General features: G+C 53.5%; 8 protein-coding genes across 8 annotated transcripts; 4 read left to right on the plus strand and 4 right to left on the minus strand.

Annotated features, from left to right (window-relative positions):
- Positions 1 to 754: 754 nt before the first annotated feature.
- Positions 755 to 2051, plus strand: HETIRDRAFT_409394 (uncharacterized protein). Its single transcript, XM_009547842.1, has 3 exons — positions 755 to 1749; positions 1808 to 1843; positions 1905 to 2051. The coding sequence occupies exon 1, from the start codon at positions 765 to 767 to the stop codon at positions 1635 to 1637; it is 873 nt and encodes a 290-aa protein (XP_009546137.1). The 5' UTR covers positions 755 to 764; the 3' UTR covers positions 1638 to 1749; positions 1808 to 1843; positions 1905 to 2051.
- HETIRDRAFT_118007 (uncharacterized protein) lies at positions 1987 to 2982 on the minus strand (the record flags this gene model as incomplete). The annotated part of the gene is made up of 5 exons (XM_009547843.1): positions 1987 to 2051; positions 2125 to 2294; positions 2362 to 2580; positions 2636 to 2733; positions 2791 to 2982. The coding sequence occupies 5 exons, from the start codon at positions 2980 to 2982 to the stop codon at positions 1987 to 1989; spliced, it is 744 nt and encodes a 247-aa protein (XP_009546138.1).
- Positions 2983 to 3216: 234 nt separating this feature from the next.
- On the plus strand, positions 3217 to 6646 carry HETIRDRAFT_383832 (uncharacterized protein; the record flags this gene model as incomplete). Its single annotated transcript, XM_009547844.1, has 10 exons — positions 3217 to 3296; positions 3357 to 3425; positions 3478 to 3651; positions 3725 to 3977; positions 4044 to 4127; positions 4179 to 4475; positions 4536 to 4662; positions 4713 to 5593; positions 5651 to 6295; positions 6370 to 6646. 10 exons carry the CDS (start codon positions 3217 to 3219, stop codon positions 6511 to 6513), a joined length of 2754 nt encoding a protein of 917 aa, XP_009546139.1. The 3' UTR covers positions 6514 to 6646.
- A 1045-nt stretch (positions 6647 to 7691) lies between these two features.
- On the plus strand, positions 7692 to 9205 carry HETIRDRAFT_451273 (uncharacterized protein; the record flags this gene model as incomplete). Its single annotated transcript, XM_009547845.1, has 2 exons — positions 7692 to 8809; positions 8872 to 9205. The coding sequence occupies 2 exons, from the start codon at positions 7692 to 7694 to the stop codon at positions 9203 to 9205; spliced, it is 1452 nt and encodes a 483-aa protein (XP_009546140.1).
- A 1760-nt stretch (positions 9206 to 10965) lies between these two features.
- Positions 10966 to 13222, minus strand: HETIRDRAFT_64810 (major facilitator superfamily). Its single transcript, XM_009547594.1, has 7 exons — positions 13086 to 13222; positions 12922 to 13021; positions 12818 to 12862; positions 12231 to 12753; positions 11789 to 12162; positions 11550 to 11719; positions 10966 to 11452 (listed from the first exon to the last, which is right to left on the minus strand). The coding sequence occupies exons 1-7, from the start codon at positions 13202 to 13204 to the stop codon at positions 11284 to 11286; spliced, it is 1500 nt and encodes a 499-aa protein (XP_009545889.1). The 5' UTR covers positions 13205 to 13222; the 3' UTR covers positions 10966 to 11283.
- A 75-nt stretch (positions 13223 to 13297) lies between these two features.
- Positions 13298 to 15625, plus strand: HETIRDRAFT_451275 (uncharacterized protein; the record flags this gene model as incomplete). The annotated part of the gene is made up of 5 exons (XM_009547846.1): positions 13298 to 13372; positions 14162 to 14643; positions 14740 to 14833; positions 14886 to 15009; positions 15327 to 15625. 5 exons carry the CDS (start codon positions 13298 to 13300, stop codon positions 15623 to 15625), a joined length of 1074 nt encoding a protein of 357 aa, XP_009546141.1.
- An 856-nt stretch (positions 15626 to 16481) lies between these two features.
- Positions 16482 to 17849, minus strand: HETIRDRAFT_173173 (uncharacterized protein; the record flags this gene model as incomplete). Its single annotated transcript, XM_009547847.1, has 4 exons — positions 16482 to 17249; positions 17312 to 17440; positions 17495 to 17584; positions 17652 to 17849. The coding sequence occupies 4 exons, from the start codon at positions 17847 to 17849 to the stop codon at positions 16482 to 16484; spliced, it is 1185 nt and encodes a 394-aa protein (XP_009546142.1).
- Positions 17850 to 17943: 94 nt separating this feature from the next.
- HETIRDRAFT_64813 (uncharacterized protein) lies at positions 17944 to 21934 on the minus strand. The gene is made up of 12 exons (XM_009547595.1): positions 21699 to 21934; positions 21535 to 21648; positions 21300 to 21480; positions 20653 to 21252; positions 19769 to 20599; positions 19592 to 19711; positions 19399 to 19538; positions 19196 to 19338; positions 19011 to 19136; positions 18727 to 18953; positions 18379 to 18668; positions 17944 to 18283 (listed from the first exon to the last, which is right to left on the minus strand). The coding sequence occupies exons 1-12, from the start codon at positions 21893 to 21895 to the stop codon at positions 18079 to 18081; spliced, it is 3174 nt and encodes a 1057-aa protein (XP_009545890.1). The 5' UTR covers positions 21896 to 21934; the 3' UTR covers positions 17944 to 18078.
- Between the last annotated feature and the right edge of the window lie 424 nt (positions 21935 to 22358).

A 22358-nucleotide genomic window follows, 5' to 3' on the forward strand; every position in this document is an offset into this window, starting at 1 on the left:
GCGAGCTCAGTTCATTCGATCCGAACCATCGAATATAGACGCTGTCTGCATCATCTTCATCCATCGCAAGGTGACGTTACCCAATCTTGGAATATGTTTTCCTACATCGTCGAGTAGTTTCTCTTTTCGAACTTCTGTGAACGTTGAACGTTTGCACTTGGTTAGAATGTTTCAGAGCAAGTTGATTATTTCGACACTTCTTAACTCCATGCTCCATCAATACGGGTCGAGAACTCGATCAGTAATGATGGATCCAAAACTGTTGGGAATACACAGCTAACCAGGTATGGAAGTTCCGATCTATAACAAGATGGGTAAGGCTTCCCTTCTCTTGCTCTCTGCACACCACCATGACCAACGTCGCTGCATACACCGTTCGACACAAACTTCCAGACACATTTTCGGTGCACAAAAACACTATTTGGAAGGCGTTAAAATCCATCCGTGCAGATCCATACCTCCTTACTATCGATACATTTGGAGGCGCGACCAACGTATGGTCCATTAACCCGACAGATGCTGGTCCGCCTTCACATGTCGCAACCCTCGAACCTCAGCCGTCATTGTCCACGGCGAACTGGGCAGTCGTCGCATCATCATCCGACATTGCCACGCTCATAGTTGGCTACAATGGCCCCGCGACAGCAGCATCCATAAGAGCATACTCGCTTCCGTCTGGAACCTTAATCAACGAGGTCACTTCGCCGGGCCACTTCGCGCATACATCGTTCTATCGTTCAGTCGCCGGCCAGCTGGCTGTCGCGATGGCGGACTCTGAGCGACAGCCAACGATTATTCTGTACTCCATTAGCACAGATGGTATCAAGGAAGCGAGACGCCTCAGTCCGGACCCCGAATTTACAGCTGCTCCGGGTACAGAGAACCTTGCTCCCTTGTATCTCACAGACAGCGCCGCCCTGCTCACAGTATCCACGGCAATCCCCTCGTCCACACTCACCTTGATGGTCGAAAGCGATTCGGATCAGAAGAAAGTTCAGCTGCCAGCGTCAATGGAAGCGGACTTCCTATATCCGACGTCTTTGGCGGGGATATCCCCTTCGTCCATCGCCATTGCTGTCGCAGAGTCGCATTCCTCCGCAGATTTCCAGCCTATTGTTGCTGGATGCACCATCCACGGTCTCGATCTGTCTCCACTGGCACTGCAATGGCGCACGCCAATCAAGCACGGCGTCAATCGACTCACACATCACCCCGATCTCCATATTCTAGCGGCCATCGGTACTCGCTATTCCCCAAACGTCTCAGAGCCCCGCTCGACGCCCATGATCACGCTCCTTGATGACAATACGGGCGCTATTATTAAAGAGGCGGAAGTTCGAGGTCTCGCGATGGACCAGCTCAAGGCGTTCTCTTGCTCTGCGAGCGATCATCTTGTTCTCGTGTTGAACAACGGGCGGTTCATGGTGATCACGCTTCAGGAGGTGCTGAAGAATGGCTTGCCTCATAAGGACGGGGTGCTGAAGACGGAGCCAAGCCCTACCGCGCCTGAACCGTACAATACCAAGGCGCGCAAAGCGGGAGAGGGATGGAGATGGGTGGACCATGTCGTGGTAGGACCTCGCAGGATTTTCGTCTTCCCACTTCGAGGCCCGGAGTTCTACGTGTTAGGGTACTGAAGAACATAGGAGCGCGATGTATACAACTGCTGTTCTGAACCTGTGCTTTTGGTAAGGATGATATGTATGCACACTTTTGAAGGACCCGGTTTTTGAGGGCTAAACTCTCTCACTGAATACGCCACTCAATAAGAACACATATATTGCATAAGATATGCAAGTACACCCACATACCCGATATGAGATCCTGAGACGGTTCTACCATTCTATAGATGAATATATGAATATAATACAATCAAAGAGAGGTCTAGCGTAGATGACCATCACCTGAGGAGGAAGTCCGTAACGACTGTCATGAAGAGGCGTGATCGTTCATAAATACAAGATCAACGAGAAATGATTGAGCATATTACTCGAGGCGGTTGACAGTCAAAATGGCAACACGCCCGTCTTGCTCGATCCCGTGATTTACACCTGTCAAGAGATACAAGAAACAGGTTTACCGTGCGGGCAATGGGAGGAACGGACGCTGACATGGAACACGCACCTTCACTACCAGGTTCGAGTAGCCCCTCACGCCACTCCACGTGTGCCTTCCACGAGATCCCCTTGAATTGACTCCCTGACTTTGCGTTCTCGACGAGCCAGTCACGGCCGACATTATACCCGTCGTCAACGATCTTGTGGTGCTTCCTCGAATGCTCCTCCTTCGACGCCCTGTATGATGCACGTGCGCTCGGTCAAATTTATTGACCAGTGTATACTCACCTGTATAGTGACGCACCCAATAAACCACGCCCCACTGTTCGCGGCGGTCCCGTTCTGCTTCCATGCTCTGAAGTGATGACCACCTGCGAAACTCTCCCAGCAAGTTCCAAAGATTGGAAAATAATACTGTCGTGCGAGGAACATTTCCCCCGTCCTTCCATTACCGTCCCCGAGATCAGCCTCATGAATGTTTCCGTAATGAAGGCCTAAGCATTCTTCAGAGTAGCCGATGGACCTGCGCACGCGCAGATGAGTGAACAGCTGAGAAAGAAGGGGAGGAAAACTCGTACTTTGCATAGGCGTGGAAACCCTCCTCGGTGAGGATGAATGGGTCAGAAAGACCCGATATAATTACATTAAGAGGCTCTCCGAGCAGGGGCAAAGTATACTGTCAATTCATCTACAGTGAACAGGTAATTCCTTGAAATGCACATTTGTTGCTTACATCGAGAAAGCGCCCGCCATTGACACGCGGGTCAACCCAGCCTACTGCGATGTCTGGAGCATCTGCAGACTCCTGAGGCTCTTGACCCTGGTCCGGAGACAGAACAGCCTGTGCCGGCCGAGATGATGGCGACCACAGTGCAGGAAAAGCGAGAGCTTGGGTCAGAAGCGACAGCAATAGGATAGACCGCATTTTTGACGATCTGAGGGAAAGAGAAAGGATGAGGGAGATGGAGGAGTTACAGCTGGAAAGGATATGAGCATGACTGCAGGCCGGTGCAGGTGCCATCAACGCCGACACCTCCCAAACCGGCGCCTACCGCTGATGTAATCCTTCGTCCTTTGCTTTAGCCTCGTCCTCGCTGCAGGCAGTAACATCCGCCATCCCATCAACAACCAGAATCTCCTCGGATCCTTTCCTTCCAAGATGACGTCAAATAAACCAAATAAGCTGGCGTTCTTGTCGATGCCAGCTCCGGCATCTTATGTGGCTGGTCTTGGTCGAGGGTAAGTCTCGTCTCGGCTTTAAGAGATCCCATGGCGCAGCTGAACGATCATTTTCTCTAGTGCATCAGGTTTCACAACCCGATCAGATATTGGACCTGCGAGAGAGGGTCCATCCGCAGAAGTAGTAGCGTGAGCTAGTTACCACCTAGCAGAGGAATGGTTTCTGACATCTTCATCATAGAGAGGCTCAGGCTCGTCGTGGCGAGGAGGCCGAAGTCGATCCAGAACAATTTCAAGATCCAGACAATGAATACGGTCTGTTCGCAGGGACGACGTATGAGGCAGATGACGAGGAAGCGGATAAAATTTACGACCAAGTCGATTCAAAGATGGATTCCCGTCGGAGGATCCGAAGGTGTGTGCATCTCGGTTAGTCTCTCCCTCCCCGACTCGCTCAATATACTTTACCGGGTTTTATTCCACGTCAGGGAGGCGCGCGAGGAGGCCGAGCTCGCCAAGCACCGCGCGGAGCGGCCAAAGTTGCAGCAGCAATTTGCCGACCTGAAACGCGGGCTTTCCGTTGTCACTGACGCTGAGTGGGAGAACATACCAGAGGTGGGCAATCTTACACGGAAGAAGCGGCGCAAAGATGAGAGGTCATTTGTCGTCCCGGATAGCGTCATCGTTGGTGACAGAGCCAAGGGTGAATATGAGAATTCACTCGACTCCATGCAACAGGAAGTGAGTACAACGTGGATGGTTGATTATGGTTTTTCTCATTATGTTGTGTAGAGAGGCGGGTTCGAGACACCTGCAGACTCCGGGACAATGACAAACTTCGTGGAAATTGGGCAAGCTCGTGATAAAATACTTTCTCTCAAACTCGACCAGGTGAGTTTCATCGCAATACTTTGGTGATGTTCCTCTCATTATAGATGTCAGATTTCGGGAACCGCTTCCACTTCTGGATCTGCATCATCCGTAGACCCAAAGGGCTACCTCACGTCTCTCAACAGCGTTGTACTGAAGACAGATGCCGAAATCGGCGACATCAAGCGAGCGAGAATGCTTTTTGACTCATTGGTCAAGTCCAATCCTAAGCATTCGCCCGGTTGGATTGCCGCGGCCGCGTTGGAAGAGCACGCGGGCCGCATGGTGGCAGCGCGTAAATTGATCAAGGCCGGTTGCGAACAGTGTCCCAAGAGCGAGGACGTGTGGCTAGAAGCTGCACGATTGCATGTTGAGCATCAAGTTCTAATTCTGCTGTCTGAAATGCAATTCATCGGTTGATCTTCATAGAATAATGAGGACGCCAAAGTCATCCTCGCGAACGCGGTGCAACATGTCGGGCAGAGTGTAAAAATCTGGCTTGCTGCTGCCGACTTAGAACATGACGTCAAGGCAAAGAAGCGCGTGCTTCGAAAAGGTGAGAGCTCGATTTCTTGAACGAAGAACCATCGCTGAAGTTGTCGCTAGCTCTCGAACACATCCCCAACTCAGTTCGACTATGGAAGGAAACAGTCAACCTCGAATCATCCGCATCTGACGCACGGATCTTATTGTCTCGCGCAGTCGAGGTGATCCCGCTTTCCGTCGAATTGTGGTTAGGCCTTGCTCGCCTAGAGACTCCAGAAAAGGCCAAAGCCGTCCTGAACAAAGCGCGCAAGGCGGTGCCAACCTCGCACGACATTTGGATCGCGGCTGGGCGACTGCTGGAGCAAGAAGCGTACGCGGCCGACAAGCCCGCAGCTGACCGCGAAAAGGAGCTTGGCGCCGTCGACAAGACGATTGAGATGGGCGTGCGCGAGCTCCGGCGCCACCAGGTCCTTCTGACACGTGACCAATGGCTGAAGGAGGCGGAGCGGTGCGAGACGGAGGGGTCACCACGGACGTGTGAAGCGATTATCAAGGCGACCGTGGCGATGGAAGTTGAGGAGGAGGACAGGTTAGATACGTGGGTAGGGGATGCTGAGAGTGCGGAGTCGCGGGGCAAAGTTGGCGCTGCCCGAGGAATCCTTGCGTACGCGCTCCGTGTATTCCCAGACAAACGGGACTTATGGCGGCGCGCGGCAGACCTCGAGAAGGCGCACGGCACGCACGAATCGCTTGACGCTGTTCTTGAGCGCGCGGTACAGCATTGTCCGCAAGCCGAGGTGCTGTGGCTCATGTGGGCTAAGGAGAAGTGGATGGGCGGCGACGTCTCCCGTGCGCGTGAAGTGCTTGAGAATGCGTTCGTTGCCAATCCCGAGAGCGAGCAGATCTGGCTCGCTGCTGTTAAGTTAGAAGCGGAGAACGGCGAGCTAGGTGTGGCTAGAGAGCTATTGGTCCGTGCGCGGACAGTCGCCGATACCGAGAGAGTAGGTCTCCTCCTGGTTCAAGTCGTATTCATCACATTGATGTAATTATTATTTTAGATTTGGATGAAGTCAGCAGTATTCGAGCGCCAGCATGGCCAGTTCGAGACGGCGCTCTCGACAGTTGCGACAGCCCTGGCGAAGTATCCCAAGTTCGGCAAGTTGTACATGATTCAAGGCCAGATTCATCAAGCCCAGAAGAACTTTTCTGCCGCCCGAGCGTCGTACGCGTCAGGGCTTAAAGCAGTCCCCAAAGAAGTGACGCTTTGGATTCTGGCTAGCCGACTGGAGGAGACGGATGGCAAGAGCATTCGCGCGCGCGCAATTTTGGACAAGGCGCGTCTGGTAAATCCGAAAACGGACCGGCTTTGGGCAGAAGCAGTGGGTGTCGAGGAACGATCAGGCGGCACTGCTCAGGCAAAGACGATGCTCGCGCGCGGCTTGCAGGAGTGCCCTGAGTCGGGCTTGCTATGGTCAATGGCGATCTGGTCGGAGCCACGGCCATCTCGCAAGTCCAAGTCGGTTGATGCGCTGAAGAAGTGTCAAGATGACCCCACTGTCATTTGCACCGTCGCGCGCCTTTTCTGGGCAGAGCGCAAGATCGAAAAGGCGCGGCAGTGGTTTGGGCGCGCCGTCGGTGCGGATCCTAGTTTGGGCGATGCGTGGGGCTGGTGGCTGAAGTTTGAGAGGCAGCACGGCACCAAGGTACGTTCTTTGACGCTTTCTTGTCACTACCGAGCGTCGCGTTGATCGATCTGTTCTTGCTTGTCGTGTGCCAGGAGTACCAGGACGAGGTCATCAGCAAATGCGTTGCAGCTGAGCCTCATCATGGCCTCACATGGCAGGCCATCGCAAAAGATGACAACAACGTGGGCAAGAAGATCAAGGCTATACTGGAGTTAGTCGCTGCTGCTCTACAGTGACGCGGAGGTAGCGATCTCTGAGAGGTTTAGTATCACGCCGGCGGGCTCAGTTTGTCAATGGCTCTCATGTTTGTATGTACTTTATAGGATTTGACTGTTTATTTTATGCATTCCGTCCGCGGCTTCTTTTTTTTTGCACCTGGAATAAGGCCCACTCAATCTGTGGCACTCACTATGTGGGTAGGCGTTCCCATCCAGTTCATCCCTTGACCGTCGGTCATATGGCGCGAATCAAACGGAACAAGTCCAAATCATAGCATAGACGTCTATAGAATAAGGCGGTTGACTGCCAGAAGGTATGATGAGTTTCAGAATTAGAGAGAGAATATACTTATTCATACTATGGACAGGGGCAGGGCTCTTGTCTCGGCCAGGACCTATTACCGCTAGGCTAAATGGCGCTATTGCTATACCACAATGACAAATCGGCCTCCAGCGGGCTCCTCAAGAAAGCCAGAGCACGACACTGCCCCTCTGTACGATTCATGTTCTGTTTTCGGAAAAGTCAGACATCGGAGGCATCATCACGTTGTCATGATTGTTTACATCGCCGAGATCTCAATGCACCTGCCGACGTAGGATTCTCTACCTCAGCGTAGTCTCCCAGCATTCCATACACATGCACACTGACGCTACAGCGGATCACCTTTGAACAGGTGGGAACAACAAAATTCACAACTCGTTTAAATTTGGATCATTTTGCTACTTCCAGACTTCGGCCTTGCTAACTCGCCGATGCGGCGTCTCACAGTTTCATCTACTACCTACGCTTGGCGGCGGTATGCTTCCGGATTGGTTTCCTGAAGGCCACTCCATGCGGAGGTAGTAAAATCAAGGGATGAAGTCGATGGCGTCGTTGTACGTTTTTCTGCATCACCGAAGGGTGCTGCTCTTGCAGGATACTGCTTTTCCCCCAATCCTTGGCGCGATGGGTTTGTTATTGTGAGCCGTTATGTAGTTTCAGCAGATCCACCCTCTCCTAGCCGCAACACAAGCGGATACATTCAATCGATTTCTAATACACATGTACCAGCGTGGTCAAACGCTCAACAGGAGGTCATTCAACGATTCTAATCATTCAAGGCTTCGTGTCGGGCCGCGGTAATCCAGGCTATATAACTGTAAAGATGTTTTGAGAGTGAGTGCATTGCATCGCCAACCATCCGCCATACTTTATCATGACTACCTTTCTCACATCACACGCCCGTGCCTTTGATAGCATCATCTTCGACCTTGGCGATGTCCTCTTCACCTGGTCTCCCGCGGCTGAAACTCCAATTCCGCCCAAGACTCTTCAGCAAATTCTCAGAACTGCCACATGGTTCGAGTACGAGAAGGGGGGCATCTTAGAAGCCGAGTGCTATGCCGCAGTAGCGCGCGAGATGGGCTTGCACCCGGAGCAAGTCAGGATAGCGTTCGAGGGTGCCCGTGACACGCTCGCTGCTCGCTCGTCCATGGTTGAGCTCATCCGCGAGCTGAAACAGGGCCGAAAGATCTATGCCATGTCTAACATCTCAGCACCCGACTGGGAAGTCCTGAGAGGCAAGCTTTCCGATTGGGATATCTTTGACCATGTCTTCACATCCGCATCCGCCAAGGAGCGCAAACCGAACATCGGATTTTATCGTCATGTCCTCGAGCAGACCGGCGCGGACCCGACTCGCACGATTTTCGTCGACGACAAAGTCGACAATATACTCACTGCACGCTCGTTCGGCATCACTGGAGTCGTATACGATCACTTCAACAACGTCGAACGCACCCTGCGGAACCTATGCGGCGATCCTGTCGAGCGTGCCCAGGCATTCATGCGCGCCAACGCCCAACATCACACTACCTTCACCTCGGATGGCCATCCAATCAAGGAAAATTTCTCACAGCTCCTTATATTGGAAACCACCGGTGATGCGTCTCTGGTTGAGAACATCCCGGAATCCGACGGGCCAATCAATTTCTTCCGTGGCAACGGCCAGTTCACGACCGCCGAGTTCCCATGCGACGTCGACACCACTTCCATCGGGTTCACTATATCCACTCTCGCCTCTGCTCATAACAAAAGCCGCATCATGGACGAAATTCTCAAGCTTCGCGACTCCGATAATATACTTCAGGTCTATTTCGATGCGTCAAGGCCGCGACTGGACCCCGTAGTCTGCATCAACGCCTTGACTTTTTTCAGCGCCAACGGCCGAGGCCATGAACTTCAAGAGTCTTTCGACTGGGTTGAAGCTGTGCTCACTCATCGTGCTTATGTTGATGGCACCCGATACTATGAAACTGCCGAAGCGTTTCTTTTGTGAGTGCACGCAGTCATGACTCATCTATCTAGTATGTCTGCTTACTGACATGAATGATTAGCTTCCTTTCAAGGCTCCTCGCGGTCTCGCCCTATGCTCGTCACCGCCTCCAGTCCGTCTTTGAAGAACGCTGTCGTGAGCGCATCGGGATGGAAGGCGACGCACTCGCGCTCGCGATGCGCATCATATGCTGTTCCAACGTGGGTATAGATTTGCCCCTCGAACGAGCGCGGCTGCTGGAGTTGCAGCAAGTAGACGGGGGGTGGGATGAAGGCTGGTTCTACAAGTATGGTTCTCATGGCGTGCGAATCGCCAATCGCGGAGTTACCACGGCGTTCGCTATCAAGGCGATTGAGACTTTTGCAGGAAGGAAGTTGGATAGTGGGGAGCACTAAAGTCAGCGCTGGACAGTATCCATCCGTTAGTACCGCTCCCTTCGTCGTCGGCGGGCTCATGTGGAACTCATGATCACTTCTTGCACTCCGCTCAGAAATAACTCTGCCCCGCTTTGCAATCAGGGATCGGAGCCTGATCTGTATAGTGTATTTTTTCTTATCTCTAGATTCCAGTCGATCCTGTCATGTTCGTACGACCAGCGTTACGGTGTTGCTAGTATTCCGACCTTATCGTATCATGCTCCCGAACACATTAATCATAGGTGCATCAATTCTGATCATTCGCAGTCGATGGCGGCCCAGGCCACAGAGCTTTGATTGTTACGATGTCGCTTGAGAGCGACCTCAGACGCGAGAGAGTCCGTCCCACCAGACTCTAGTAGGCAAGATAGGGCGCTGCTCGGAAAAGCAGCCAGAGGTGCCGTTGGAGGATGCGACAAGCCAGAAATCTCTTGTCGTGGTTGCCGCGATGCGCACCGCTAAGGCCTCTTTCTTCACGAGCTTCTTGTGATCAAGGCCCCCTGGGTGCCAGACGACTCAAAGCACGTCGCCCAGCATCCTTAGCATGAATCCAGAAATTCGAAGCACTGCGCGGCCGTAGCATCCAACGAGTCGAGTTGATGATGGTGCAACTGAGCCAAGAACCTACTTCAATTCGCACGCCGATCACTTCCAGACATATGACATGTCTTTGAGCTCGTGCCAATTACAGATTGCATACGAAGACTCGATCATGGGCCAAGGGCTATCGCTAACCTCGATGCCTTGGAGAGACCACAGCTGATGTCCCAAATAAGTGGAGATATGACGGAGGGGCCGAGAGCCAATTTCCGAATAGATAAAAATCGCTCATGTGCAACTACGAGCTACCTTTCAAGCCGCTGATGGGCCACATTGAGGGACAGCAAGTATACTCGATACGTCCGAAAGCCTCCCTAAATAACCCTAAATCGGCCACAACGCTTACCTAAATAATAGCAAATCAAATATTCTTTGCTAAAGTCCCGAATCGAGCAGCACCCGCTCTTCTTGCCACGCGACGAGCACTCAAAATTCAAATATTTAATATTTACTCCCAATCTGCACAGCTGCACTGGTCAGTTAGAGCGCTGTGTAGAACTCCTAGTTTTTAACCGGGTTAATAACAGGTGTTAATAACGCGTTAATAACGTGTTAATAACAGGAACCTATCGGACCCTTTGGTTTTTAAGGTTAATACCTAATTTCCTAAATAGCAATATATCTTGAATTTGTTGTTATTTAGTGCAATCTCTAAGTTACAGCTATTTCTGAATGATTTTCAAACCTCTATAAAATAAACCTAAACGGACCGGAGAGGTACAGATGGCTGGAGCGCAAATGGGGTGATTTGAGTGAGCAGTTGCCTCCCCTTATGGCGGAACCAGAGAAGAGACCAGGGAGGTTAGGCTAGGAAACCCAACTCCACAACCGCTCACTCAAATCATCCCGTTTGTGCTTAGCTATCTGAGTCTCTCCAATCCATTTAGGTTTAGTTTCTGTATGTATACAACTGAGTGAACTGTGAGCGCTATGAGCCATCATTTTATTGACCCATTTTCTCGATTTTACTTTCATTTTCCCACGCTCACAATGTGTAATTACTAACATTAGTTATTAACGCGTTATTAACACCTCCTGGTGAATAACCGGTTAAAAAGTCCTGCGGAGTTCTACACTGCGCCCTATGGTCAGTCTCGTCCAGTCGAGCGCAAAGGCTCACGCATGACCCAAAACCAAATCGCAAGCAAGCAAGAGAACTGCAAGAGAGAATCCTATTATTACAAAGACCGCGCGCCCATTTTATCGGCAACAGCGGCCATCATTACATCGTCGTTCTCGTCGTCACCATCGCCCATCGTCTGGTCATGGTCGTCCCGCCATCATGAAAAAGCAACATCGTACACACCCACGCATCGGACGCTGCACCGGTCGACCCATCCACCCAACAACTATGCACCGCCATCCCTCGAACTCCGAAACGCGAATTACGAAATGAGAAATGAGAAATGCGGATGCCAACGCGCCAAGCCGCGCCGCCGAGGATCATCCTGCGCCCTTCACATGTCCGCCTTCTTTTCGTCGATCGCGACCGACCGTATGGACTCGATGTCCTCTGCGCGTCCATGGCTCGGGCCCGCCACATTCGCGGAATCGTCGCGCACCTCGTCATTCCCTGCGCCCTCCTCGAACGCCGCCTTGGCCTTCTCGAAGTGCGAGCCGTGGTTCCTGCAGACAGGACCGTGTGGTATCAGCGTCCGGCATCGCACACGCGAAGGCAATGGGTCGGGAGGGGAAGGTAGAAAGATGAGGAAGGGGAACGTACTCTGGGCCAAGAATCGTGATGACCACTACAAATGCAGCGACAACACCGATGAGGATGCCCTGCACGGTGGCATAATCCGGCACGTCGGTGACCACACCGTTCTTGACTACCGTCGTGCGGAAGTTCCTCCCACCGGTCGCCTCAATTTGTGCCGACGCAGACGACACCATCTACAAAACCAAATCGCCCAATCAGCACACGCACTTCACGCACAAATAGACAAACAGATAGGCACGCACGTTTCCAAGCTGGTACGCGACACCGGGGAACGTCGCCCTGAATGCGGGAGGGGACATCTCCGCGAGCTGGATTGGGATGACGCCCCACGCGCCCTGCACGCCGAATTGGACCCAGAACGCGCCGGCGGAGAGCGCGCCGAAGCTGCTGGGCAATATCCAAAGCGGGATGAACGCGCCGATCCACAGGACGAAACCGACGATCGTAAGGCGCCGTCCGAGGTACTGCGAGAGCCACCCGGCGAGCGCGCCGCCTGTGATGGCGCCGCAGTTGCCGATGATGGTGGCCACGGTTGAGTGATACGAGTCGAAGTTTTTCGATGTCGTCAGGTAGGTCGGGTACAGGTCTTGCGAGCCGTGGGAGAGGAAATTAAAGCCTGAGGGCGGAGCAGACAGCGCGCGTGAGTGGTGGTCTAAAAATAACAGGCAACTTTGAATGACGTACCAGTCATGAGAAGCACAGCGTAGATGCACAGGAGCCAGTGATGCTGAAGCATAACGCGGACCTCGTGGAGGAACACCTTCGTCTTGTTGACTGTGCTCGGGCCGGAGGCTTGTTGCGCTTCGCGCGCACGGAGGAACACCTCGCTCTCAGGGAGAAGGGCGCGCACAAGTGCGGCAAATGCAGAGATGCCTGACGCAGTCCAAAAGAGCGCACGCCAGGTCTCCTTGGCTTCTGGAACGAGGCGGAGGTTGATGACCGCGGCAAGGAGATAGCCGACGGCATAACCTTGCTGAAGCACGCCTGAAGCGAGTCCACGCGCCTCGACGGGGAGGTTCTCGAGCGCGGTCGCGGCAGAGAGGCCCCAGATGCCGCCCATCGCGACACCGAAGAGGGAACGTACGGCGAGGAACTGGGAGAAGGTCTGCACAAAGCCGGAACCCAGTTCGAGGACAGCACAGAGTAGAAGATTCCAGACGAGAGGCCATTTGCGTCCGTATCTGTCTGACAGGATACCAAATACGACCTGTGAAGCACTGTGAGTACGATGTGCTGTATGAAAAGGTAGATATAAATAGAGCAGAACGCACGGCACCAACGGAGCGGAAGAGAAGGGTCAGGGTGATGGCCGTCGTCTGTATAGAGCAGGATAAGGGTGTGTATGCATCTCAAGTGGAGCTGGAAGATAGCGCACAATATCAGACGCGTCCTTCCTGTGGAATTGTGCCTGAAGGCGCCCAACGCTAAGAGAGACGGAGAAGAAATCGATGGCGTCGCACGACCACGCAAGCCAGCTACAGAGCAAACGGCTCAGCGAGGATGTTATGATGAGGCTGAAAAGAGAATATATGCGCATACCCTGACCAGAACATGGCCCACTGGACCCAAGTGAGAGAGGCAAGGACATCGAGGAGGGGTTTTCCTTCCTTGCGTGTCTCTGGGCGCGGGAGGAGGTTGCGGAGGAAGTAGGGAGCCATTGGGAGGGAGGAGAGGGGAGGAGGAGGAAAGGCCCACGACGGACATGGGGCAGATGGGCGCGCGTTTTATATAGAGGGGACGCAGAGGCCAGCATGATTTCCAATCGCAGCCGCCTCCAGCTTCCCCACCTCCACCGCCAGATCGGCCCGACTCCCACGCCCCGCGATGTGCCTGATCCCTCTCGCGCATGAACGATCTCCTACAATATCAGCCCCGTATTCGTCGTCGCTCAAATATCGCACATCCATCGTCCCGAGCCCTAGCGAGCCCTTCGATCCATAAATAAATAGAGCCCTTGCGAAGGCAGCAGCATTGCAAAACAGTTGGGCTGCTTGCATCGCTCCGTCGCACGCGTATCAGGCCCACGTCTGCGACATCAGTCAGAGATCAGGCAGACTGTCGGCTGAACGTTCTCCTTAGCCGTCGAATTTGAGCAATCATCCGGATAGCCGCACGGCTGGCGAAGCCAATTCCAAAGAGGTTGGCCGCCTGGGCACGGACCTTTGTTGGGACGCTCAGCGCACTTGCTGTACGCGCGTTTTGGATGGTGCCGGTAGGAGACGGGGGGAAGAACAATGAGCGAGCTGCCGCTGCCGACTGCCAGTCTCCGCTTGCTTGCCTGCATTTCGGCCTCGTTCATTGGTCGCCGACGGCGCACATGACTTGAGCCGTCCCTGGATAGACATCCGAGACCCGAGCTCTGCGTCGGCACTCGGGAACGGGGTTGGATCCTTTAAAATTAATACATATGTTCTCCTTGCAACCCTCGTCTCACAACACTCTCGTCCCTCGGCGTTAACGCGGTCGCACGCCCTCGAGCATCGGCCGACGCGCGACATGCGCCGTTCAAAGCGCCATCATAAATCATGTCGACGCGTCCCATCCATCCCCACCTTGCGCGGCTTGAAGCCTGCTCTTTTAACACTCAAAATCCACCGCATCCAACCTCTGTCTAGCTTCACCGTCGCCGCCGCTCAACCCTCCCCATCCTGCCAGCCCTGCGCTCCCACTGTCAGGCGCCCAAACCACGAGCCAAGACACTCTTGGCGCGCGCGCTGAGGCTCGCGTCGTCAAACGTCCCACAACACCATCAAATCCCCCGCACTTCCTGGACCCCCCATCGCCAAATCCCCCGCACTTCCCCACCCCCAAGCCCACCCAAGCCCCCTCGAAGCAGCACCCCGAAGCTCAACAATGCGGGGAACCCCCTTCGCGAAGGTCGCGCGCGGCCCCGGATCCGCCTGCGTCCAGAATGCGTGGGCGTCTCTGAAGAGGGGCCGAGAGCCTGCGAGAGCTGGCGAGCCCCAGGCGGGCCATCCGAGTTTTCGGAGCACGACGGGCGACTGGGGCGATGTGCGGGGTCGGCTCGGGTGGGCTTGGGCTGGCTCGGCGGGCGTCAGGGGGGGGGGGAGGAGTGGAATGCGCGGGGTGCCGTCGTGTGCGCTTCGTGCCCTAGGGCCCTGGGGCCCTCTAGTAGCGCCCTGTGCGAAGCTCGGGGCGCAACTACAATATGATATCGCGTGGGCGCGCGCAGTGCCCGACGACAAGGACGACGAAGACGCGCGGTAGAGGTCTCACCTACAGCCAAGGTAATCGCGCCCGACGTTCGCCAAGAACGAGCGGCGAGCGTAAGTCGGCCAGCGAGCACACAGCGGTGAGCCTGGGGAGCGCGTTTGACAGCATATGTTCGTGCGCCGATCGTCCTTCGACTTGGGGCTGCTTGGGGGCTTGGCTGCGATCTCGCCAAGACCAGATGCAGGGGCTGACCTCGATGAGTGGTTGCGCGTAGAAAGTTCCAAAGAAGGTAACCTCCATGCAGCATTGTCTGCTTGTTATTTACATTGATGCAGCCGATGTGGGGGTGCGCGACGGGAGGATGTCAAGGGGGTGGGGTCATGAGCAAGGTCGTAGTATGTTGAGAGAGGCGCTTGGTATTGTTTGAGACCCGAACAGGAGGCGACGCCTCACTCACACGCCGTGCAAATACATGAGGGCCAGAAGGTCTCCTCGACCTCCAGTCATTTGCTACCTTAAGTCCCCAAAGGCAATGCCCTCAATCAAGTACCACAGTTCTTCCCTTGCGAAGACGACGTGCACTTATTGCGACGTCACACATCTCAGACCAGCCCAGACCGTACTATCAACGCCCCCTCTCCTGCGGCAATTATCGCACAGCGGTCGACCCGATCCTGTTCTTCACCAAATATCTCGGGAGGAACCCCACGGCTTTCACCTTTGACGACGCTCCTCTCAACGCGGAGGACCTCCTGGCCCCGCAGCAATCTTCTCTGCGACGCACCCTACGCGCACCCATCCCCAATCCTCCTGGTCGCTCGTCGACTGGAAGGCAACTCACGCAGCCCCTCGGGCCTCAAATGAGTCACGCGTCTGTCTCTCACAGACTCTCCTTCACTGGCTGACTCCGTGCGGTCAATAAAGATTTGATTCCAAAAAAACGCCCACGAAAAAGATCAAATCTTCCACATATACAATAGTCGTTGGTAGTGCCGCTAGAGTGCGCTAAGACCACAGTTCGCATGCCTGACCTATCGTCGATGCAACGCCGGAGTACACCAGAATAAACTCCCAAACGCAGGCAGATAGAAGGCAGCCACGACGCAAACATGCGCACATTGGAGCATAAAAGCAGCATTTCAATTAACGAATCTGCTCACGTACGGCAGACGTGTAATTAGATTCCCTAGTCGCGAAGCCAGCGGCTTCTTGTTCCTTCGGGAGTGCTGTGGTTCGAAAGTCTGCGTTCGGACCGACACTATGAGCGCAGCCAAATCGCTCACACATCTCCGAGTCTCTGAGAACGTGTGAGAAGCGGATCCAGGAAGCGTGCATAGCCTTCGCGGGTCCTCGATTCACCTCGAGGAGATAAGTGTGCAGATCGATGATGCCCTCGGGAAAGTCAGGAGGCGGAGTGGCTCCCACTCGCAGATAAGCCGGGAACCCACGGAGGGCGCCGTCGCACGCTCTGCGAACGTAAGGAAGGTGGAGGGAGGAGCTGGGAGGAGAAGGATGGAGCGTGAACGTTGCAAAACCGTTGTAGGACGGGAAAACGGGAATCAGGACGGGCCGTTTGTCTGAAATGAGTCAGTGGAACTAGTCATTCAGTGTAGGGTTGCTTCTCGAGGCCAGTGGATAAGTACGTTAACCGAGATAGCATGATAGTTGAATGCAATGTCGAGCCTGAACACCGCAAAAACAGTGTAAAGATGACAAAAAACAGGGTGGGGATGACGTTACTGTACAAGTCGGAAGCCCAGCTCAGCTCGGACGAGTGTGCTTCTCCCCAACATCGACGCCCAATTCCAACATCTGCTCCCTTCGCCTCTTGATGTTCTCCCTTCTGATTGCGAGCTCTGATTTCTTCAGCCTCGCGTACTCCTCCGGACTGTACTGGTCCTCTAGTGGCCTGATTTTCCAACCCATCTGCCTCTTCAGCATGCCCACGTATCCTACCTGGCTGACGCTCCTCCGCACAATGAGCATGCGCCTCCTCTTCTCTGGCGACCATCGGTTCATTACGGGTGCAGGGTAGCCAAGCATCCTCCTTTCCCGTGCCCACACAGTCATCTCGCCTCGCCTCTCTCTCACCGCTGCTCTGTAAAGATTTTCCTTGCGTTCCTTCCGCGCAGCCTTGAGCTGCTGCAACATTTTGAGCGGGACGGGTATGTGCAACCGCTCGTTCTCGCGCTCGAACTGGGCTACGATGGCTGCCTTCTGCTCCAAAATGGGCTGAGTCCACTCCGCCTCCCTCGCTGCAGCGAAGGTGGGCGCAAAGGACTGGCCAAACCGCTTTGCCTCATCGGCCAGCTTCTCCTCGAATCTCGCCTCGTTTATGAGGTCGAGCAGATTTTCGTGTACTATGGCTTGCTTTTGAATGCGCCACCGGCGCGCGCGCTTCCGCGAGACGATCATGCCGCTGACATGCAGCGGCTGCGGTTTCATACGCGGTAGAGGTCCGTGGTACAGCGTCGGGCGAATGACAGCACCGGTGAGGATCGGCCGGTTGCGCAGGCGCGCTTGCCATTCCTGGCGGATAGTATATTTCGTTATTATTCAAGAGAGGATAGATGTACGGGGACGGGACATACGGCTTCAGCGCGGAGCATATGCTTGAATGTCTCCTTGTCGCGCTTCGTGGCGATCATCCTGCTGTAGCGGTCCAGCACCGCGCGCATATGTTGGTCGCCGTCTCTCGCCTTCACAAAAAGGTCGAGCCACTAGATGCAAAGCATTATCTCGCTTTTCGCATATGGAATGCTACTAGAACGCACCTTGTACCCTTGCTCGAGCAGCCCCTTCGTCTTTAAAGGACTCGTGCTACGATGATGCTGCTTGAACAGCTTGGTGACCCTGAAGCTGACCTTGACAAGCCTATCGTTACATTCTATCTCTGCATCACATGAAAGTCAAAACAACATCCGTGCGTACGTGTTCGCTTGGCGAATTCTTTAGCAGTCCGCGGTACAACGTCCATAGTGTCGGTATTCGATGCGCGGCAAGCTTGTAAAAAGGCACATGTGGTCGAACGCGTCTGAGTGGCGATATGAGGCTGGCTAGCCGTTGGCGGCGTGCCAGAGACGAAGCAGAAGGTATGGGTAGCTGTGGGATTTCGAGGGGTATCCGCATCGTAGAGCCGTCATGGGCAAGCCATGTAAGTGGTGAAGAACTTACAACGACGTTCTAGTCAAGGCTACAACTTAGGTAATCAGAGCGATTTTTTCGAAGACACGAATCCGAAGCGCGGTGACAGCGACGAGTACAGTATGCGGTACATCCACGAGCGTATATACTTTTAGTGAGTTCGGGATATAATAAGCGAACTCGACATTCGACAGGAAAATCCTAAACCAATCGTCTATCGTTTTGATTTTTTATTGGTGCTTCTCCGTGTTTTCTTCTTATCATCGCCCCCACCGCTTTCGCCCTCGGCCTTGCGCTTAGTTCCGGTAGCAATGTTTTTCACGCTCACGACCGTCGAACGTCCCTTCCCTATCGACAGGTTGTTCTGGACCTGCGCCTCTGCGGATGACCAGTCCGCGGATGCATCGTTGATGGCGAACCTACGTTATTGCACAGAAAGCCTGATGAGCATGGAAGTTTAGACCGAGCGTGCGCAAGGTATATGCTGGGCACTGGAGATAGAGGAGGCGCTCACCGACTGATGTCTAGAGCGTCGATCATCGCACGCTGCTTTTCCCGCAGCGCATTCGTGACTTCTCCGCCAGCTTCATTGAGCTCGGCTTCCATACCCTTCACAGCCTGTTCTGATTGTAGCTGCAGACCCTCGCCAATAACGCGGGACCCGGTAATCGGAGGTTGCGTGGAGGCGTCTGGAATGCTGGCGCTGATAGCGGCCTTCTGGATGTCCTGTAACTTCGTCGTGATTTTACGGATCAATTTCACGAAAAGGGCAAGGGCTTGGGAAACAGGAAGTTGCAGCTCGACCTGCCATAAATGAATGATAAGAGATGAAAACCAATGAGGTACTCTGAATATAACGCACCTCAACTTCTTCGACAGTCTTTCTCTGCAACCCCATTCCGAGCAACAGACTGCTCTGGATCGCACTCAACCGTATTCCGTCACCGAGACGCTTCTCAAAGTAAAGGGATGCGACTGTCGGAAGAAGATCAAGGATTACATGATAGTCTAGTGAGTTTTGCGCATAAGATTCTAGTCGCTTGAGATCGAAAGGCGTCATGAGGAAAGAAAGCTCTGCAGAGGCAAGTCCTGGCAAGTACAGCCAGCATTAGCACGCTGCATAGCATCAGGCGATTGGACACAGACCTGATAATTGAGCCGCTTCAAGGTACTTCACACCGGCATTTGCAGCCTCCAGGACGCTTAGCCCCATCACGCTCCCAAACTCTCGGAACTTGAACGAGAGCAACGAGATGAAGCGCCGACGGAAGTCTACGACACCAAATCGTCAGCTACTCGGCGCCCACCGAACTGCGATACGGAAAACACACCTTTTGCAAACTCTCCGAGCCATTGCAGTTCATCATCATTTGCTGCGTTGAGACCGCGCACCATCACACAGGTATGCTCCCCTGTAAGGTCGCTCTGTGTTTGTCGGACGTAGAGCGGGACATACCCTGCTCGCTTCCAGAACCTGCATGAACCGCCAAACCATCTATCGTTAGTCCTCCGATATTGAAGGGGATACACGGACCGAAGGAGCTGTGGCGTGAGTCCATAGGAGACACCGAGGTAGTCTAAGCTCTCGGGTTTTCGTTCGGTTAGGCGTTGGAGGAGAGGAGGCATCGCAGACGGGGCTCGGATAGTTGGGTTATCCGTCAGAAGGTCTGTCGACTGATGACGAGGTGAGAAATTAATGAGCCGGTTGAGAACCAGAACAGACACACGCTATCAACCGCTGCTACATCGGGATACACTGGCTCATCTCTGGGTGCCTCATCGAGATTGAAGTACTCCCCAGAGTAATATGCATTGAGGGCTTGCAGAGCACGGGCACCATATCCCATCTGATTAAAAAACATACAAGATCAATGATTTAGATCAACACTAGCCAAAGGACGTACATTGGCATAATCAGGATGTGTCGCAATCCTAACGACTCTCGCTCCGCTCATCAAAGCAAATTTGCTCTCTTGGAACTGCTGTGCAACAAGCCAAGGAATCATATCTCCTCCAGCTCTTAGACCTCTGCTTAAGCCGTCCATGATTGCCTGTCGACTGATATTACCCTCAAGGGCAACTTGTAGAACGACGAGGGGCTCGGGAAGATGGCTCTCGTCATCCTTGAGTGGAGGAAGGAGCACAAACAAGTGATGTGCCGGCGCATCTGACATGAGCTGCAAGTCGTTTGGCTGGTTCTTGTAGTGAGAGGCGACGTAAAGTGCCATCATGCGTTGGAGGAAGACCTCAGATGCGGGATGGTACGAGAAGAGAGTGTCTCGAGATACGTAAAATAGTTCGCATTGCGATGGGTGCGGTGTGCCGTGGTGTGCTGAACGAGGAGCAGCAGTAGCATCAAGGCAAAGAAGACCGTTGAGCCAGCGCTCAACACGATCGCCTGCACTGTAACGGATAGGAACCTCCAGCTTGATCTCACGTAGAGTCCGAACCTTTACTGGGGCAGCATGGGTAGGCTTTTTGGAAGATGTTGTCGCATCCTCTGAAGGCAAGGAAGTGTCCTTTGATAGTGATGGTCGGGTGGTCTCGCGGAGCTGTTGGATCAACTTGAGAGATAGAGAACGACCAGTGCCCTCGTACCCATTTATGGTGGACGCTAGGAAAACAAGGTATGGCCCTATCAGGTTCCGCACGAGAGGCAGTGGGATCGCGGCAGCCTCATCAATAATGACAAGCTCTGCCTGACCGAGGACATGAGCATCTTGAGGTTGTATATACTATGCACAATTGATCGGGTTTCGCCTTGGTCCTCAGAGGAATCAGTACATACCTGGATGGTCTGCCGATGTTCCCGAAAGACGTTAACGCGTACGATAGCCTTGTTGAAATCCGGGTTCGTACTCTGCGCAATATCATAGTCCAGGTGTTCCTCGTAGCCGAGTGCGTCCATCCCCTTGAAGATGAATTCGAAGAGAGTGTTCAAGTTTTCTGGGCTTGGGCTAGTCACAAAGATATTAGAGTACCCATGGGCCAGTGCAGCCGCGATAGCCAAGCCTAATGCAGCGGATTTACCACGTCCACGTCCGGCCGTGAGTGTCACGGTAGAGCTCAAGGTCTTCTCCGCGATGGCGTCTACAAAAGTGAGTATTGCCTGAGCCTGATCTGTCGTTTTGGCAAGCTTGACAAGCTCGCCAACTGGTTTTGTGTCTGCGAGACTGTCTTTGAGGTCCTTGAGCTCTGAGTTCTCTTTTCCCTTGCTCCGGTCCTCTTCGATGGGAGTGATGTCCTTTCCGCGGGAGATCGGTAAGACGTTCAGCTCATCGTCAAGTACAATACAGTCGTCGCATGATCCAAGCGAGAGAATGAAACGCTCGTTGAAACGCGCGACCACGGAATCATGAGACGAGGTTCGGTATCGTGAATGGACATCCTGTTCCAGATGAGAAACTGCATCCAACCTGATGCATGAGAACTCACCATAGTCATGTTATAGAGCTGTCTTAGTGATGTCATGGTCTTCAGCAGCAACACGACCAATCCACCTCCTTCCACCGTTTCGATCGTGCGAGCGAGCAAATTTGGGGTGATAGCCTCGAAGTCCTGGAGAACGAGCATACCATAGGTGTTACCGAGAATTTTGTGCGACTCTTTGTAGTATCTACATTGTGAGTGAGAACAATTGAGAAGTTTGCCAGGATCCTTGATTACTCACGTATAGCGGATATCGGTCACAGTTACGAATATCTCAAATGGGTTTTGGTCGTTGGCCTCTCGAATACCGCGCTTGACATCGCGTTTAATTTTGGCTTCTCGCTTCTTGCGGTGACTGGACGTGATTTGGAGTAAACGGAGAGCACAGCTTGGAACGGGACGTACGTCGTAAACCCGAGGTCCTTCTTATAGCACCAGAGCACTGATGGACGGGCAGAAATTCTAGCTTGCGATAGCAAGAAATGCAAGTTGACAATCTGATCTCGTCCCTTGTCTCCTACGAGGACTATGAAAGACCTGTGGTTCTCCTTGACATTGTTATTGATGAGGATAGGAATCCGTGGGTCCAGTTGCTTGCGCATTGGGAATTTTGGGCGCGGTCAAAGGAGGCTGGTGTCGATTCAAGAAGTGTACCACGCAGGTTGAGTGGGCCTGAGCTCTAATTAGCTGAAAAGAGGACCTCAACCGCGTACTAGCCTGTACTAGCGGCACTGCGAAAGTTTCGACCAGATCATTTGCGCCACGTGTTTATCATATCTTATGTCACTTGATCTTATCTGATAACTCAAATCCCCAGCAGAAACCTCAGTACGACGGCGCGTTGCCCTCTTCTGACCCACTACCCCTCGGACGTTCGATCGGTTGCTAATTGGCACTGTTTCAGCCTACCACTGGATCGAAAGGCCCTTCAAACAGCCTGCACTAATTCTCGTTTCATGCTGGACGTCCTTCAGAATTCGACGCATCATTAGACGGATTAGCCAACCCTGCTCTGTTCTAGCTCCTGTGAACCTTTCGTGACTTCAATTGGTGGGTCTGGAATAT

The sequence above is a fragment of the Heterobasidion irregulare genome, assembly GCF_000320585.1.
Source record: "Heterobasidion irregulare TC 32-1 unplaced genomic scaffold scaffold_05, whole genome shotgun sequence".
Lineage (NCBI taxonomy): Eukaryota > Fungi > Basidiomycota > Agaricomycetes > Russulales > Bondarzewiaceae > Heterobasidion > Heterobasidion irregulare.

Coding starts and splice junctions, on each gene's coding strand:
- HETIRDRAFT_409394 (XM_009547842.1), top strand. CDS start 765: ATGGCGGACTCTGAGCGACAGCCAACGATTATTCTGTACTCCATTAGC.
- HETIRDRAFT_64810 (XM_009547594.1), bottom strand. CDS start 13,204: ATGGCTCCCTACTTCCTCCGCAACCTCCTCCCGCGCCCAGAGACACGC. Junction 12,163..12,230: donor CGCTGTGCTTCTCATGACTG/GTACGTCATTCA, acceptor CTCCGCCCTCAG/GCTTTAATTTCCTCTCCCAC. Junction 11,453..11,549: donor ATCACGATTCTTGGCCCAGA/GTACGTTCCCCT, acceptor TCCTGTCTGCAG/GAACCACGGCTCGCACTTCG.
- HETIRDRAFT_64813 (XM_009547595.1), bottom strand. CDS start 21,895: ATGCGCAAGCAACTGGACCCACGGATTCCTATCCTCATCAATAACAAT. Junction 19,137..19,195: donor GCTCGGAGAGTTTGCAAAAG/GTGTGTTTTCCG, acceptor TTGGTGTCGTAG/ACTTCCGTCGGCGCTTCATC. Junction 18,669..18,726: donor AGACTGTCGAAGAAGTTGAG/GTGCGTTATATT, acceptor CATTTATGGCAG/GTCGAGCTGCAACTTCCTGT.